This window comes from Dromaius novaehollandiae, chromosome W (genome assembly GCF_036370855.1).
Source record: "Dromaius novaehollandiae isolate bDroNov1 chromosome W, bDroNov1.hap1, whole genome shotgun sequence".
NCBI classification, from domain to species: Eukaryota; Metazoa; Chordata; class Aves; order Casuariiformes; family Dromaiidae; genus Dromaius; species Dromaius novaehollandiae.
The window spans coordinates 32,739,476-32,758,747 of NC_088130.1; the positions used below are offsets into that span (position 1 = coordinate 32,739,476).

Below are 19,272 nucleotides of genomic sequence, written 5' to 3' on the forward strand. Positions count from 1 at the left end.
AATAAAAAGGCTTGCTTAACCTTGAACTTGAGACTGGTCCTTAGACTGGAAATCATAGGAGATCCTGATGTGAAGGCCTAATATGAGCAAAGGGAGAGGAATTTCATATCTATTGTGCGTGTTTGCCTTCTCTAGGGACAACAACATGGAGATTATTAGGTATATTCATGCTAAACAATTAATTCTTACAATCAATTTTATCCTTTGAAATACTCAATTTAAAAGCTAGTAGAGATGCACACACAGATATAAGTTATAGTGGTAAACAGACTACTACTATGTAGATAAAGTATTTTTATTTTATAGAAATGTAGCTTACCAAAGGGGGATTTTGTGGTAATCAGATATGGCTATGCCCATTGTAAAATGACATTTTTTAAACTTTTAAGCAAAGAAAGCAATTTTAACATTCTTAAGCATCAATTTTCCAGAGGTAGCATACAAATATGCCATCAGGATAGCAGCTGTAAGCATTGGTACACTGATACCGTACTGGATCACTCATTCTCTATCAACTCTAGCACAAGCCTGAGCTGTTCCTTTTTCCAAAGCAGCTTGTTGGCATTCAATGGAAATGTATCATTGCTTACAAATGTTTCACATGGAGTAGATGAACAGAGGATCCTATTTTGCAAGCTAGGAATTTAATGGATGACATCCCATAATTTACTAAAGACAATATATTAGACTTTTTTTAGGGCATATTGTACACAACCGATCATGAGAAATATCAGAGACATAAAAGACTTTTATTAAAATCAGTAACTTAAAGCATTATATTATTAATAGCCCCTTACTCATAACCACAAAAGCTACAGACAAGTTTGTGGCACAGGCTGGAGAGAAGCAGCTAAAATAAGAGGTGGGAAAACAAAGGGTGTCCAAGATACTAATAAATTTGGCCACCTATAGCCTTTAGTTTTTGCAGACTGGGCTCTTTTCTTGGCTTTATACTTCAAATTCACTTCTTGCCCTGAACCTTGGTATCTACAACTAATTAAATGAGGAGCTTCCACGAGAAGCAATAAACTGCTGTTTGCTGAGTAAATTCCAACGTAACTCCTGTCTGTGCTGCAATTTAAAATTAGTTTACTGAAGACCTCAAAAATATCTACCTTTATTCTGAAGGAATGTCTCTTCCCAACTACTAGTGCTGCTCCCCAGAGCAAGGGTGAGGAGAGTTTCACTTTCCTAGCACTGAGAAACCAAGGAACCTGGAGTAAGAAATCAACCCATGAAGGTGGCGCCTTTATAGAAGCATGTTTCGTTCTGGCCCGAATACCTTTCCTGAAAATCTTCTGTATTAGTCTAGATGTAGGAATTAATAGATACTTCCCCCAAACAAATTTCCTATCACCTCCAGGTGCATAATTTCTTTTACCAATGACTGAGGGATGCTCTGACTTATAACAGCAGACCTTAACAAGAAACTAGCTCTAGATTGTGTTAAGTAGGACTGCAGTATTAAGAATTTTTCCTGCTAGTAAGTAAACCTTAAATAAGGTGAACTAACTTGTCCTTGTAAGTTATAATATGTGATCTGTTTCAGACCTCAGAACTGAATACTGCATCCTTTATCACAGCATTATCACAATGAGTTGTTAGTTACTGAACCCCCTCCAATACACACCCCCCAAAAAAATAACCAAATAGGCATTTCTATATGTGAGAAGCTCTTCATAGACCAAATGGGACGTAAGTGATGCAGTAGTACAGATAATAAATACTAACTATAAGTTCAGTGTAGTCATCCTTTCAAAACACTAGTAAATGAGATAGAGTTCCACTGTTTCAATTTTTCAAAGTATTTTTCAGTGGAACTGCTCCCAGATGAATTAAAATAAATGAGTATTTTACTTATGTATATATTGCTTTTTAAGAATATGAAAAAATAAATAAGAAGTTTGAACATGAACTGTTTTCATTTATCCAATCTCTGAAGATATTCCTGGGTTCAAGAGTGATATTACATCACCCTGTGAAGGCTGTCCACCTGGTTTACCTTACAGCCTCAAAACTCAAGTTTATAGCAATTTTTCCTAGAAATATCTAAAACTGTGCACAAATACTTGAGAATATCTAACCCCCACTAATTCTGAAAATGATAACAAATATTTTGGCAATTATAAATGAACTCTCTGCTAAAAACCATTAGAGACAAACCCTCAGAAGAACTATTATGTATAAATGCCATGCAAAATTTTCTTGTATGACTTTATATAGAACCATAAATCTTGGTTTCAAGCCCATATATTTAGTTTCTGCTGGAGTTTGTATGCAATACAACAATTTACAATACTTAGAAACATCCTTCTCTGGAGTGGCTTAAAACTGGACTGCAAACAGCAGAGTATATGTGCTACCCAGAATGGGATGCCTAGCATTCATTCTTCAGTCTAACACAATTTATGGGAACTTGCTTTTTTTTTTTTTTTTTTTTTTAATAATAAATGTAACTTATATTTACTTTTATGCAATACTGTGCGAATGAAGTTTAGCCTTAACTTCCACACTAACATTCTGCAAAGAAAGGATGTGGCCATACTGTTCAATTTTATTTCTGCTCAGGAATACACTCTTTCTTTTTTGACATCCTACTAGCATCTAAATATAAGAATATTTCCAGACCTTCATTCTTCTCTTAAATTAGCTTTTAAGGAATGTCTGCCAACAATAAAGTAGACTTATCCTGTCTGAAGGGTTATCTTGAGGGTGGTGTAATTTTCAAACATGTAGCACATGTAGAATGCAAGACTAAGTTCAAAGGTCTTTATCAAGTTCATATTATAAAGAATTCCTTTTGCACACCATACAATACATTATGAAACATCTCATTTCCTTAAGTGTCCTAAAAAAGGTGGAGAAGTAGGTTGTTACCAGCATTAGTTATATGCACCAGGCAGTCTATGCAATACTCTACCTTTCTAATGGGACTGAAAGTATCAATTATTTCTCCAGTAGAAAAGTTCATCACAAATCCTTGCACTGGTTCTGTCTCTCCAGGATAAGGCATTCCATTAACTGCAAAGAGAAGACCACCTGCAACAACAACATTCACATTTACTTTAACAACCCATACATTGCAAACTACAGATGAGATGAACTGTAACAGTAGAGATGAAAGCAGCCATCTCCAAGAAAGACAGCGAGTGCACCAGGGGCAACTCAGTAGAAAACCTAAGCACAGTTGGAAAGTCATAGGTGTAACTTTGGCCTTTAAGAAATGGAAAGCTTGCCAAAATGAGAAGAACAAGGAAGCCAGTGTTTTACAAATTGTCCAAATAAAAACAGGAATGTAAAAGGATTAACAACAACAACAATCTGAAGAACATTTGGCTGAGGATGCTTAAGCTAATAATTAAAAGTTCTTTAAATGCATAAAAAGTAAAAAGTCAACTAGGGAATCAGTGGGACCACATAAGGAAAAGGTGTGAAAGGGGCACCCAGGCATGATGAGGCCACAACAGAGAAGCTCAGTCTTTGTGTCATTTTTTATTGCTGAAGACACTGGGGAGATTCTGCCACTCAATTTTTTTTGTAGCAGAGAGGTCAGAGGAGCCATCTCAGTTAAAAGAAGATATACAGAAACTATTAGACAAGTTAGAGGTTAATATTCCACCAGGACTGAATGGCATTTGCCCGAGTCCTGAAGGAACGCAAATGTGAAATTACAGAACTCGGGCCAAGCTGAGTAACCCAGTACTGCAAACAGCCACTATTCCACTATAGTACCAGACTGCCAAAGTAATTCCTATCTATAAAAGGGGCTCGAAAGAGGCATCTGGGAGCTACAGACCAATGATTCTGGCTTCCAGCCCCAGTAAGATGGTAGAGTCCATAATGAAGAATAAGATTCCTGAGCACATGGGTAAACGTGGTCTGTTGGGAACAAGTCAGCACAGCTTCTCTAAAGGGAAATTCTGCCTTGCCTCTCTGAGGGGTTAATAAACACACTGATAAAGGGGTTTCAGTAGAGGTATTTGGATTGCCAAAAAGCCTTTGACAAGGTTGTGCAAAGGTTATTAAAGAATTTGCGTTGTCACACGATCCATTAGTGAGCAGGAAGCAAAGGGCAGCGCTTAATGGTCACTTTTCAGGATAAAGTCCCAACAGTGGGGTCCCTCCAGAAATCAGTGCCAGAAACAATTTTTTTCAATACTCTTCATCAGTAACCAGAAGAATGGGGTGAACAATGAAATCTCCCAGTCTGTGGAAGATACTGAAGTCTGTGGAGTACTTAAAAGCCTTGATGACAGCAAGAAGGTCCAGAAAGACTTTATAAAAGTAAGTTGGAAAAAAGGTGACAGAAGAGCTTCAGTGAAGACAAAGATAATGCCTCCAGGGAAAAATAATCTGGATCACACCCCTGTAATGTTTAACTTGGAACTGGCAGTTACAACTCAGAAGAGAGATCTTGGAGTCATCACTGAAAGGTCTCTGAAATCTTTGGCTCCACATGCAGCAACACCCAAAATTCCAAAAAAACGTTGGGCATCATCAGCAAGATAATCGAGACTGGAGGAGACAATCTTGCTGCTATGTAGAAACATGCCCACATCTTGAGTACTGAGTGCTGTTTTGCTCTCTGCACCCCAAGAAGGACATACTGAAGTTAAAGATGGTACAGGAGAAAGGCAACTATAATGACCAAAAGACTGGAACAATTACTTGGCTTGTGAGGAAAGACTGAGAAGGCTGGATAAGAGGCAGCAGATACATGGAACGTGGAACTGTTATTCACCAAATCCCACAATACTAGGACTGAGAGGCACTCAGTTAAACTAGGAGGTAACTTTAAAAAAAATACGTTTTGGTACAGTGGTTAGTGAACTTTCGGAGTCTGTTGCTGCAGGAGGTCAAGAAGGCAAATAGTATAAACTAGTTCAAAAAGGGATTAGACAAATCGATGGACAACAGGTCTATAAAATGATACTAGGAAGAAGAGGCAGGGCGCTACTTCCTAACACCCCCTAATAAAGTGGTGTGGATGCTTGGAGAGGAATGGACCACAAAATGCAGCCAGACTCACACACTCTCCCTAGACCCCATCTCTTGCTGCCTCTATCAGACAGGGCACTGGGCTACGGGTATCAAAAGCCTGACCCAGTATGGCATTTCTTAAGTTCTTGACAGATGCAACGGAGATAATCCTGATATTAAACTTGATACCAACTACATAGTCAGGAGCCGGACATTCCTGAGTTACGGTCTAGTTCTTGAAACGTACGCCATCTTAGTATTAAATGTATAACCTAATAACTTAATACCGTAATTCTTAGTCAGGTTTTGATAGTAAAAAACCACAACTTTAAAAAACCATTTACTTTCAGATTTTTTCTTTTCAGAAGCTCAATACTTTCCTTGACAGTTTGTAAGCCTTTTATTTTGCTTTCTTCAATGGAGCTTGAAATGAATATTTTAAAACATTATTATTAACTAATTATTTGACTGCGTAATCACTAAGAAGCAAAAGAGTATCATCTATTGTTGACAGCATATTTATGGAGTCTAATTAATCATTTCTCAGGAGTAGATGTTATATGCTAAGCTTTTTTTTTTTCCTTCTCCTTCCCAAAATAAGATCTAAAATTTTCCATTACATCAGCACACCTTTGAAAGAGAATAAATATCTTACGTAAGATACATGATAGCACTCTTAATGGAATAACATTGTATATTGTGGTATACTGTCAGTAAACAAGTGCTAGAAATCCGAAGAACATGAAAAGCAATTACCTCGAACATATGAAATGGCAAACAGCTCCCTTCCAAATGAGTTGTGCTTGATCTCTCTTATGAACTCCCCAGTCTCTAATCTAAAGCACTGGATTCGACCATTTTCCCTGTCTGCGACACACAGCTGACTGAAGTCAGGGATCAGGGCTAAGCTATGAGGGATATGGAACTGCCCAGGTTTGGCTCCATCTAAAGAAGTCTCTGTAATACAAAACATGCAGATTTGTGTTAAGGTACACACTGAAGCTATCATCTCTGCCTAGAAATAGCAATATTCCACATAATGCAACATAATTGTGGGAAAAGAATAAACTCACTTGGTTTGCTTTTTTCCCCTTAACAATTTTATTCATTTAGGTAAACTATGGCACTCTTCCATGTTGTCTTTGTAAAATCTGAATTTATGAATTAGTTATTTCTCTATAAATACTTGCAGTAGCATAATGCCTGATACATAAGTCTAAGTCAGGCAGAAATGTAATCATTCACAAAATTTTAGATGGATGCCATCATGGCATAAGCCTAAAGGAAAAAAAAAGTTAATCTCATACTATTTCATCCAATTTTAAAGAAAACAATTAAAAGTTTTTCTGAAAGTCAAAACATTTTATTGATAAGCTAGGACATGCCAATACTTGTGCTGAAAGCAGGCCAACAAACTGTTCAAAACTATTTTTTAGGGAATATAAAAATACCCACTATGTCTATCTGTATAACCAGAAGCAAGAGAATTTGAAGGCAGAGACAAGGCCAAAACTCAGTCAGGGCCTTGAAGGTATTACAGTAATAGATTTAAATAAGAAAAACATCAACAATCTCGTGGTTCATGATAACACGATTTCACGACAGCAGCAGTATCAGTTAAGTACCAAGAGCTCTGACCGTACCTTCTCCCCACTGCTGGATGTACAACCCATTCGGAGAGAACCGAACGATTCGGCTGTTACAGTAGCCATCAGATACGTAAATACTGCCAGTGATCGGATCCACAGCCACATCAGTTGGTTGACAGAAGTGATTTTTGTCACCGCCCGGTTGCAGAGCAGTTCCTAAGATCAGTAATGGTTCTTTATCATCTGCTCCCAATTTGAAAACCTTTTTTAGTCAATGGGAAAAGATAAGAGGTTTCACAATTGTGGAAGATGATATACAGGAGGGATGACTGTTTATGGAAAATATATCTATTATTTTGTATAAAATAAATGTATATACAAAACATGACCCTAACATATTGACTATGAAATCTACTATCAGCTTTATAATAGTGTCAATTCCAGGAAATTTCTGCATAAAATAAAAATATCCTGTGATTACTGTAAATGGCTTAGCTTCACATTCAGGGTATGTGAACGCAGGAATTGCCAAGCACAGCTGTAGCAGAATAATCTGTTCTTTTACAGAGGAGAGATTGTTTTAGAAGAGCAACTTTTATTTCTGTACATCCACGTAACAAATTACTCCACACACCTCTATTCCACTAGGGCCATGAGGGTCAATATCTTCAGGCATATTCTGAATGTGCATCTTAACAGCCCTAGCTAAATAACCGGTATCAAATCTCTGGGAAAATGTAAAAATTTTCTTTGGCAAAAGTTTTAAGGTCTTGGCATCGAAGCTTCAAAAACGTACCTGATGGAGAGCTACATCAGTGACCCAGTAGTTACCATTTTTGTCTATACTCAAACCATGTGGTAAATAAAATCTGCAAACACAAATAGAGAGGGATCAAGTTAAAAACATGTTTCAGGAAGAATGATTTAAAGGAGGGTTTTCAAGATTTCACTTTTTAATCTACAGGTCACCAAATGCTCTACATGCTAACAACATGTAGCATTTAATGAAGACACCTCTATAAATATAATTTTCTCAACAGGAATCTCAGCTCTGGAATTCCCTCCATCTCTGGTACCTCACTGGGGCTAACATTTGGTATCTTTAAGGACAATATACAATACTCATCAGATCTGTGTTTCTGTTAATCTGGCTAGCAGATGAAATTATATGAATTGCTAGAAAGCAGAGGTGGTGAGGATGCCAAATGAGTTTTATTAGTTAGTCATTGTTTTGTTTGTTTGTTTGTTTGGTTTTTTTTGACTGAATAAAGTCAGAGGCTACAGTCATGCAACATAACTTACAAACAAGAAAGGCGTTGGGGACTCTCCAGGGTTAAAAATAACAGCAAAAACAACTTACAGATTTTTGCCCATGGAATGAAGCAGTTGAGCATTACTTGGATTCAGCACCAGAATGGTGTTCTGTTCAATTGGTCCAACTCCTCGTTGCTGATAAACAAATTTGTTGTCAAAAGAGCTACACAAAAACATTGGAATACAAAACAAGTGTTAGCATGTTCCACTGATGAACACCACATACAGCTTAGGCTTGAGTTTTGTAGACTAATTCCAGTACGTGCGTGTGTTTTTTTTTTTTTTTTTAAATAAACCTTATTATACTTTTGTGTGATCATGCAAGAGTTCTACTGTTGGATGCCCAATCTTCCTACCGAGGTTATGACTTCCGCAATAAAGAAGCACCAAAGCAACACAGCAACAGTTAAGACAAAGCTAAGTTTTCTCTTATTAAAGCAATCAAACAAACAATCCTTGAATTCATGAAACAACATAAGCTAACTAAAAACATAGATAATCGTCAAGGCATAATTATCAGTATGAATTAGTAAACTTAGTATTACCTGAGGTTTTGGGGTTGTTGTGTTCCCCTCCACCTTTTTCTTTTTCTTTTTTTTTTTTTTTTTTTTTTAAAAAAAAAAACAAAGTTCAGTATTTTGCCAGAGCTTCCTACAGTAACATCAAGGTCCCAAGGTTCTTACTCTTTTCAGAGTACACTTGGAGGCTATGGGATATGATGTGTATTTCTTTCCCCTACAACTCCATGTACAATTTAAAATGTACATAAGAGATATTAAAAAACAATATTTAGTTAAACACTTTAGCATTTATTTCAGAAGTTAAGAGCTCGGTTTTCTTAACTTTCCAGAAGACATTTTACCTGACATAAAATTATCATATACCTAAAAAAGAATAAAAAATTCAGTCATCTGTATCCTACAAAAGAGTTGGCTGTTGTTCCAACCTGTTGAAATATGCATTCGGCATTCAGTGAAAGTAAATATAGCACATGTAAACACATTTTGAACAAAATTTAAGTCTAAATGTTAGAAAATGGTATTTGATTGTGGACTAAAATGCCTGAATACAAGACATGCTCCCCCTCTCCCACCCTCAATTTCTTAATCTCCTAAGAGAAATCCAACCATGATTGATGCAAGTTGGTAAACAAGAATATACTTGTTGTAACAGCGAAGGCTATGAATAAAGCTTTTAAAACTTTATATCGTACACTCCTAGCAGCCTATCCTCTCCATAACATTAAATATTCATGTGTTGAGAATTTTCAAAGTGGAAAAGCAATTCTGGTTTCATATATAACCAGCAAAATATATGAAATGTTTAAGTTTCTGCAGACTACAATTAAAAAGCAATGTTTAGACATTACCATTATGTACAGTAACTATCTACTGCTACTTAATTTCTGATTGAAATCAATAAATCCTTTTTACTATGAACGGTTATGCACAAGGTGATAGCTACTTTAACTCTCTGCTAAGCCCTCCTCAGAACTGTTTGTCAGACTCTTATAAGGAGATGCAGGGTAAATAGTGCTGGCTCACATTAACCTAGTGATGTTAATTTGCTTATTTGACCACGGTTCTGCAGTTATTTCATTCGTTATGATTATTGAGAGTCACTGCCTATGACAAGGTCTCTTGGTTTTAAATGGCTTTATTAAAAAACACATCCCCTTCCCCTCTGCCCGCCCCCCCCCCCCCCCCCGATTCCATGCTCGATTTCAGTAAATGACAGGGATCCAGGGGTTTAATACTCTTAAGGACTTATTCTAGGAGTGGATGGCAACAACTGGAAATCCAGCACTGGACAGACTAAACTCATGTTCGGTAGCAGTACATAATTTCCTAAGATGCTTAGCTAATGTTGTAACTTTATGGATGTTTGCAAAGAACTAGATTTGGGGCCAAGAATTTTCTTCCAACTCACAGATGATTTTCTGCTTTCCACAGCAGCATGACAGATACTTTTGCAAACCTGATTTATCTTTGCTAAAATGTTTCAGTCTATCCCACATTAATGGAGTCACTTAAGACAAAACTGAGCGAAAATTCATCCTATCTAGCCTCAAGCTATGTGCAAGCTACATATTACTATTAATCAGCACAACTAATCACAAAACAGAATCTTACCGACTGACAGGTACTGTACAAAACCCCCAGAAAAGAAGACGGTATCTCTTTGGAGAAGTGACTTGCTAAACAGCTTAAAAACTGTGTCATCTTTCCTTGTTATGATTTTGGATCTTAATAACAGCCCTATTCATGTTTGAAGCATTCCCTGTTCACCATCACCTACCTTTTCTGGGAACTGAGTGCTTTTAGTATAAATGTGAGATGATGTAGTATTTTCAGAAAAGGTCTAGCGATTTTCAAATGAAGTTACGGGAGAGGTCTTTCATATATCTTCTCCCTGTGAAATCTCCTTGTCCAGGAGTAGCATGCTTCCTTTCTTAAGAGTAATGTGCTAGAGAATCACAGTCCCTCTTTCCTTCCTCAGGTTTGAGACCAGTTTCCAAAGCAATCAGCGTTCCTCTGTTTCAACTGATAAAGGAGGACACAAACTATGCTGACTACTGCTAGTTTAAAAAAAAGTAAATAAAAACTGAACAGCTCATTATTACATGCCATATTGTTCTGCTCTCAGCATGATTTTCTAAAAGGTTTTGCAGTTTGAAATCAAAGCACATCTAAAATATGCCGCATATGTTACTACTTCTCATTTCAAACCTCAGTATATCTCCCTTGTTATTTTTCTACCTTCTCAGCTGGTGGCTTACCACAATACAAAACCTTTATGGGCTACATATTAAATTTAGACAGACCACCTGATCCCATAGCCCTGGAAAGCACAACCCTGAGCTCTGTTCTTGATTGATATCCATCATTGTTGCGGCACTGTGCTCAGCCTAAATTATCCTGTCTAGCCGTTGCTTGTTAAGAATGCAATAGCAGACTTCCAGGAATGCAGTTTATATTCTTTATTATGTCTTTTATAGATTGCATAAATAACATACATTTTTCATCACAAAATCCAGAAGAACTTTCAACTAATTCATTGCTCAACTGGCTGAATAGTTCTAATTTTTTTTCACTTTGAATAGCATGTGCTGCATACAGCACAAAACACTGTTCTGTAATGGAGGAGACTGTGTGGTAAAGGAAAATGACTCATTTAAAAGGAAATTTTTTTTTCCTCCTTTAAAAATCATTCACAGGAGGAATGTTAAAGCAATTGAAAAGCTGCTACTATATTATAGGCCTGACATTGTATAACTGTTTTTGTGTTCTATACCAGACTAAAGATGCATTATAAAACAGCACAGACCATTCACTCAGCTACATTTAGTTGAATAAGGATCCAGCTTTTATAGCATGTATTAATAATGCATTGGCAACATTTCTGCAGTGTCTAATAGCACAGATAATTTGTTTACTTATTTCTATACTGTGTTGGTGAAGCACTGAAACAGAAAAAAATTCTGGGCCTTGGGGCTAGATTCATCACATTTATGATTTGCTAAGGAATATTATATACTCACTTAATTGCGTATTTGCAAGCTAATAATAAGCATTAACTTACAAGGCTGATATCTTCCTATCCCTCCCCCAACCAAACTCAATAGTCACCCCTCGAATAACCATTTCTTATTTCTTTTTACTGAAAAATACGAACAGATATACTCCTTCCTTTTCAGCACAGCCCATGAAAAGGTCTCTAGCGTATTTCATGCACCCACGTCATAGCTGAAAATGAAAAGGGAAGGCTTGCTGACTGAGCACACAAAAGGATGCATCTTCTTTGTGCCACAAGATCTGGAAGACGAGCAACATGGCTTAAGCACAGTTGTGTTTACCAAATACACTGTTTTAAAGTCACAAAACTCTAAAATTTCTGTAGGCCACTTATGTAGCCTATCAGATCTAAAAGTTCTTCCTAGCACTAACTCTCCCATATATTTATCAACTGTGCTCCACAAGCGGAAGGGGAAGAAGGTAAGACTTGTGGAATGAAACCTGCCTGAGAAGAGTCAGGGTTTCACGTATGGATGTCTTTACGGAAGGGACATAACAGACATTTACTTCAGATAACAACAGTTCCTTCTCCATCTTGGTTACATATCTGGGTCTGAATGTTTCTGATCATATTCACAAGGTCAGACAACTTCACTTTCTTCCAGCCTCAATCACTGCATCATGGCAAATACAGCAAGCTTCAAGACAGAGTTGATGTACAGACTAATGTGTGCTAAATCCACCCATACGGTTATAGTAAAACAACAACGTTTCAGACAGTACTCAGGATAACTAACAATTGACAGAAAGAAGCTTCTTAAACAGATCATGTTTTCATTTAAATAAAATTGTTTTTTTGATCTTGCTTTCTGCCACTGACTCCTTTCCCCAAAGTGAGTCTCCTCACTCTGCCCGCTCCCTTCCCACTTCTAATAGTTTCAGCTGTAAATCTTATATGGGGTCAGCCCGCACTACATACGGCAGAAATAATTTACTAATAAATGCACTCCAACTGTTTAGAAGGTTTGGAGGGGGGAAGGGGGTTGTTTTTTGTTTGTTTTTAAACTCTAAGTTTTCCACACACTGCTTGGTCTCAAATTCCAGTTTTGTGCTCTGGGCTGTAGGTATCTCTCTACTGTCAGACTCCCAAAATACACATTTTAGAAATGAGAAATAAACACAATTGCCAGTCTATCCTGAAACATTTCTGATTCAGTTCTTTCTTCAATGACACAAAGAACAGCATTTATGTTCATGTGCAGGAGGATGAGAAGAGCCAAATCAGTATCAGCTTTTACCTGGTCTGAGTAATACAAGTTGCAATATGCGTCATCCTTTCAAAATTGTACAGTCTATATTTGTATACACTTGAGCTGGAGAGATTGCTGATATAATGCACAAGAGACGTAAACGACTGCCTTATCTCCTGCATTATGTTATTTATCACTCCCCCTCCCCCCACAAAAACCAACAAAAAAAAAAAAATTACCATAAAACAGTACTCTAAAGCATCATTTGTCATTATAAATTTGAGAAAACTGCCCCATTTTTCAGAAGTTACTTTATGAATTAAATAAATTAAGATAAAAAAAAGTAGATAAGTACGAAGATAAAAAGAAAAAAGCATATTTAAGAGGGAGACTGCATAATATTCTCTTACAAGCTAAAATTATTCCCTCCCAGTGTTCTGTTACAATTTCATGGCATTTTTTCCAAAATGTCCATCTAAAAGTAAAACATACTGTTTTAAAATGCATAGATAGAAGGGCACTATATAAATCATACTTATTTGGAATCTATTCTTAAAATAATATACCTTTGGGTATATTATTTCATAAACACTAGAGAAATCATCATTATAATGTCTAGACTTTTTTTTGAGATACTGAATGTCGTCTCATCAACTGAGTACATCAAAATCTTTTTCGAGCAAGTGCCCTCTAACATCCCAGTTCTGTTCAATGAGAATAAATGTAAGAAAAACGAAACTATACTAGAGCTAGCTTTGCACATCACAAGCTCAGGTCCTTCAAGTAGTATACTATACTAAACCATCATTCTTCCAGGCTAATTAGTCCTGCTGAAAGATATAGAGAAGCAAGGATAACTAACTTAGGTGAAGATCACATTAACACGGTTCTACAGTTTTGGGACCTAACATACTACGTTTTCTCTGGAGACACATTCTTACTGTCTAAAGATCTAGCAACCCCACAATCTTCAAACTGTCAGTCACCCCTTCTATTACAAGTTTCCCGAAGGCACTTTCAGCCAAAGTACAAATAAATCTCAACTTAAATGGAAAAGGAACTGCAATCTGTATATTCTTTTCTTCAAGAAGAAACACAAACAGCATACACCAATCTGATCTTCTAACATGTCACTCCACGGAATATCTACTCACTTTTCATCCCAAACGTGATCACCTCTGTGGAAGATAACAAGGTTATTTTCAGGGTCCACGGCCAACCCAGAAACTTGGCCCAGTTTGAGGTTTAACCCAGGCCAGTCGACAACCTCTTCTATGTGGAAATCTATCAAAGAAAGAAAGAAAGAAAGAAAGAAAAAGAAAAAAAGAAAAGACACATTCATATGATTTATTTACATAAAACCATAAAATTGGTTAACTGGCTTTTGGTGCAAAGATTGTTGGGGAACGTACGGACATTTTATTACATGCAGTATTTCTATCAATGCATTGCAATTTAATTCCAAGCATTATTTTAACATAATAAAGCATATCTCATGCACAAGCACTGGCATCCCGATATGTACAGGGTGACAAACTTCAAAACCACTTTTGACTGTTCTTTTCTCCATCTTATCAGCATACAGGTGCACAGACTCTAGATGTCTGTCTTAGGAGCTGTGTGAATACTTTCTATATTGAAAGACTGTGGAAACATACAATTACCATTCAAAATCAGCAGGCAAATCTAGATACTTCTATTATTAACCTATCAGTGTTTATTTAATAATAAAAAAAATGTATAACAAACTAGGAATCACTGAAGCCCCTAAATATCAGAAGGGGTTGATTCAGGACTTTGCTTTTTTTAAAAAGCTTTTAACATAAAGAAGAAAAAAAACACAGGAAAGCAAGAAAAATTTAAAAACAGTGATGAGAAACAAGTAAAATGGTAATTCTGTGAATTTTGCCTATGACATTTCTTACAGCAAACACATCCATTAGCTCTAGTAAGTGTTCATATCCTAAGTCAAATAATATTATATACATAAATAGGAAATAGATGTCTAAAGAAGAGATCAAGCAGGGTAGAACACCTGCCATTGCTTATTTCTTAGCACACTATTTTTAAGAACAAATATTGAGTAGTTTTTGAATAACACATATCTGATTTTTTACACTATATATCAAAAGCACAGTATTTAGCAAGTGAACCACTACTAAAAGGTGGATACTTCTTGTGTGTAGAGTCCTTAAACCTTAACACTCTTTGAGGAGAGGAGAAAAGTGAGACGAGCAAAACCCTGAAAGCCTTTCTGCTTCTTCCACAGCAGTTCAGTATTTCTTTTACCTCTTTATTTGAATAGGGAAAAAAAGGGCATTCTTTTCCCTTGATGCCCCCACCCCCCAAAAAAACTAGGGTCCAGTGCTTAATAGTGATGGCAAGTGAAAGGAGAAATTTGCAGTTGTGGAGACACAACTCTGCTTCTCCCAAGGCTACAGTTTAAAGTATTATAGAAACCAAAAGTACTGATGGCTATTACTATTATTATTGTGAATCTTCCCTATAGTCTTTCAAATGTTTACTAACAATTTCGAGGGAGAAAGGAAGAACTGAGCTGGGAAGTGAGGAAGGAAGACCTAGTGAGGGCACAGGACAAAAGGCAGCTTCCTTTCTCTCAAAGTGGTTCATCTAGTGCTCATGTAAAATGATTAAAGGTCCATACAGAGAAGGCTAGAACTTGAAAAAATTGCAAAGTTTTGGCCACTTCACCCAAACAGACTGCTTAACATGCTGCTTGGGGGAAGTGGGGGTGGTTTGCTCTGGCATTTTTGAAAGATAGCTGGACTGTATCCCCCACACACACCCTCCCCAAAAACCCCCACCAATGGCAGGGCTAATATGGTCATATCACTCATTCTGGTAAAAGAAAAAAAAAAAACAAAATCCAAATAAAGTCTTCTGCGTGTTAGAAAATCCTTCACTTCTTTTTTTTTTTGACGCAAGTTAGTTCAGATTAATTCAGGTATTTCTGACTTACAGGCTTTTTACATAGGTATCTATAGTAGTATGATAATAGTATTCGTACAGTAATAGTATTCCACTAGCATTCAACGTGTTTCAGCACATGCTGCACTTTGCGCCCTTTGGTTCGGCCCTGAGTTTGTGCTTTGCTGTGATCCTCAAAAGCAACCACGAGGGCACCACCTCACTATGTGCAGCGTGTATCCCCTTCTACACCTCACTATGTGCAGCGTGTATCCCCTTCTACAACATGCCAAAACACCTGTGCTTTGAAACTAGGCAAATCACAGAGGTTAAGACATAGCACCTGAGCAGTTTGAGGGGGCTCAGTTGGAAGTGATCTTCTAATGAGAGGAAAAAGGAAAAGGGACACGACACCCCCAAATCTGCAGGTCACATCATGCAATCCAGCTGCTGTGATAACCATTCCCCCGCTTCCGTTTTACTCGGGAGAGAGACAAGCTGAGGACTGCAGCAAGGATGGGGTCAGGGAAAGCTATTTCCCACAGTCTACATAGGGAAAGACAAAACAGTGCTGAAAAGCTACCATGGACTAGAAGATATATTTCACTCGTGTAGTTTCACATACCATAGGTAGAGCAGGTGCTAGAGAAACTCCTTAGCTAGCAACAAACCTAAAATCAGCATCTGTAGTGAATCCAAGGCAATTATCAGAAACACCCAGAAGAAACTCTACTGTGTAGTGATTTTAGTAAAACAAGAGTTCCAAGCTAGAAGAATCATTAAGAAAAAAATCATACATCTTCATAAAAGCTGCAGTACTTCTGTACAGTTCAGTTGGTAATGGCAGGTGCAATACCAGGTGCATTCACAGACAGTGTCATTTTTGAAAGGAGCAAAAGGATGGAAATTTAGTGTCTGCTTGGTAGCTGCTCATCCAAAAATCGGTCTAAGCTACCCTGCATAAAACTTTTGTACATGTATGCTACACTGCTCCTCAGCCTTTGAGCCTTTACCAAAAAAAGAAAAAAAATTAAAAGGCTAAATGTAGAAAGCCAAAATTTTGGCCTTTGTAAAATTCAGTTTCCCAGAAGGCATACATCACAAGATGCGAAATCCTTATACTTACATTGTAGGGAGGCAAATATTTCTGATAGCTTAAATACAATACTGTCACAAAAATCCCAGCCCTATTACAACCTTTGTATTTTCTCAGTTTTTCAAAATTGGTTTATTATTGTTATTTTTTCTTTCCCCTTTGCAATTCTCATACTGAAAGTCCTTCCATACAGGTACAACTTAGGGGAATTTGCTATTTAAAAAAAACTTAGTTATTAAATTCAGACATCATATATCTACGACTGATAATTAATTCCCTATAAAACTGAGCAGACCATGAAACAGTTACACATGGAACTAAATAGAAATACTTTTTCCCATTAAAATGATTTACAAATACTGTTTTTTTTCTTTAAATCACTGGTTTTGTTGCTAATGAGATTTCTAAACCAAGAACCAGGTCTTCTGTCTTGCAATTTAAAGTAATTCCTTTGATTCAATAAAGCTACATAGATTTAGAACATGCAAATCAGCCTCTAATCTCTGTACAAGTGAAAGGATAAATCCTCTATTTACTGATAAATTATAACTTACTGTCCCTAAATCCCTGGCAGCTCTTGTTAGCTCTTGACTTCACAAACTTCATTCATGTTGGTTTTTATTCGCGCCAGTCAGAATAGTCAGTTAAATTTTGACAAATGTAAGTAAGCACTACACAAAGGAGTTTTTAAAATTGGAAAAAATCACACTGCTTGCTGTAACTAAAAGGTATAATCCCATCAATTGCACCAGTGTTGAACAACCTACCAACTGGTTAGTGGCCAGTCACAGAGTCATAATATAACAACGCTGCAGTAAGAGCAGGAGTACAAGGTTATAAACGTAAGATTATAAGATTATATATATTGGTCGCTTGTTATTTCAGGCTAGCTAAATGAGAAAAACTGGGATATTTACAAAACTAAACTACTTTAATTCTGGTAATTTTTAAACAGTTAAATAAATGAATGCTATACCTTAACAGAAACTAGGATCTGATCTTCAAAGATATTTAGAAATCTTTTAAGTTCTTGGTAACAGAAACTGGTATCTAGCCTACGAATTTAATATATCAAAGACTGCACATACAGTCTCATGAGAGGGCATGATTATTTTTTTTAAACAAGTTGAAACAACTTTGCATTCCAATTCCTCCTCTGAAGGAGAAGGTCTGTTAGAGAAGCAGAGTTCTTTCTTCTAATATGTAAATATTTCCCAAAACAGAAACTGAACATGTGCTTGAAGATTTTTTTTTATTGCTATAGTATCCTTTTGCCAAAAGATGGCGCCGACAGCTTCTGCAGTTATGAATTTCTGTAATGTTAACATTACAAAAATTAAAAAACAAAGTTTTCAGTGCTAAATATTTAAGATCATTTCAGTTCTGCTTTTTGCTGCAATTTAAATAATCTTTTAAATGATGTACTTTTATTAGCCTTCCCCTCCCACCCCCCTCAAAAAAAAGAATATCTCTCTACTAGGGTAACATAGTAAACTGTTCTTTTCTACAGTCAGGATTTCTGCCATATTGTGTGCCAGCTAAGGCATTTATTCAGCTCACTGACACTCATTCCTCTCAATGAGTTAAAACAGAAAGGCAGTTTCTAACTTTTTTCCCCCCTTTCTCTGCATCACATTTTTCAGGCTCACCTTAAGAAACTGGTCTTGTAGAAATACATACACATTACTCTTCCAAACATTTGGGTAATGCCAGTCGCTCATGGAGTTATTTATGATTTACGCTTATGTCAGGCACATGACAACATCCCACTTGTTTTCTGCCTCTATGCCAATCGCTTGGCAGGCTCTCATTTAAACCAGCTAGCATAACGTAACATTGGAAAGTCCTCATCTTTGGTCTTTGATTAAATATACACCCAGAATTTTGCCGTATTTGAACACTACAACAGAATCTCGTGTAAGCAGAGATGCTACAGGTTAATACCTAGAACTGAAATAAAAATCAAATGGATGATGAATGATACATATTTTTGCAAAACACTTGGAAACATCAAGCAACATAAAAGCAAGCATGTGCTGCTACACCTCACATATACTGATGACTGCCATGCATGCATATCCGTTTCTCTTATGAGATACTTGTCACATGCTGTATTATCTGGCTTTCCACATTAGCGAGTAAGACTAAGCACAATCAATATCACAAAGACCAAAACGCAAGTAAAACAAATACAATACTTCTATGGTTTTTGCTGTCATAGAAACCTGAAGGGAACGAATTATTATCCTGGTATAGTAAAACAGCCAGTCAGGGAATATTAGGCTAGCCAATATGAACAAAATATTATTTCTGAAGAATATTTCAGTATTAACTACCACTCTTCCTAAATAAGAAAAAAACAGCCTATAGGATTAGAAAATATAAATTTTACAAAATCTGTTATCTGACAAACCGAGTCATCAGAAAACAACTTATAAAATATAAAAGGTTACCCCAGTGAGCCATTTCACAATAGCTACATTAAGAAAATGCCTCCCTTTCTGTGACAACTATATCCTTCTTTGTTTACCTGGTTTGAGCATAACTGATATCAAATTGTTAAGCAGAAGTCTTGAGAGTGGAAAAAATACTCCATGTTC

At 36.7% G+C, this 19,272-nt stretch overlaps 1 protein-coding gene across 8 annotated transcripts in view; it reads right to left on the minus strand.

The window, feature by feature from the left end:
• The window catches only part of LOC112988498 (peptidyl-glycine alpha-amidating monooxygenase-like), a 148,078-nt gene that overhangs the window by 6,500 nt on the left and 122,306 nt on the right, over positions 1-19,272 (minus strand). For 5 of the 8 annotated variants that reach the window (XM_064500297.1, XM_064500293.1, XM_064500294.1 and 2 more), the window contains 7 exons: positions 13,803-13,932; positions 7,930-8,046; positions 7,366-7,438; positions 6,624-6,831; positions 5,737-5,937; positions 2,921-3,039; positions 21-77 (listed from right to left, as the gene is read on the minus strand). In XM_064500297.1, the coding sequence (XP_064356367.1) occupies positions 21-77; positions 2,921-3,039; positions 5,737-5,937; positions 6,624-6,831; positions 7,366-7,438; positions 7,930-8,046; positions 13,803-13,932 (905 nt within the window). The remainder of the gene's footprint in view (positions 1-20; positions 78-2,920; positions 3,040-5,736; positions 5,938-6,623; positions 6,832-7,365; positions 7,439-7,929; positions 8,047-13,802; positions 13,933-19,272) is intronic. The other 3 variants (XM_064500299.1, XM_064500296.1, XM_064500300.1) reach the window with 1 other exon arrangement.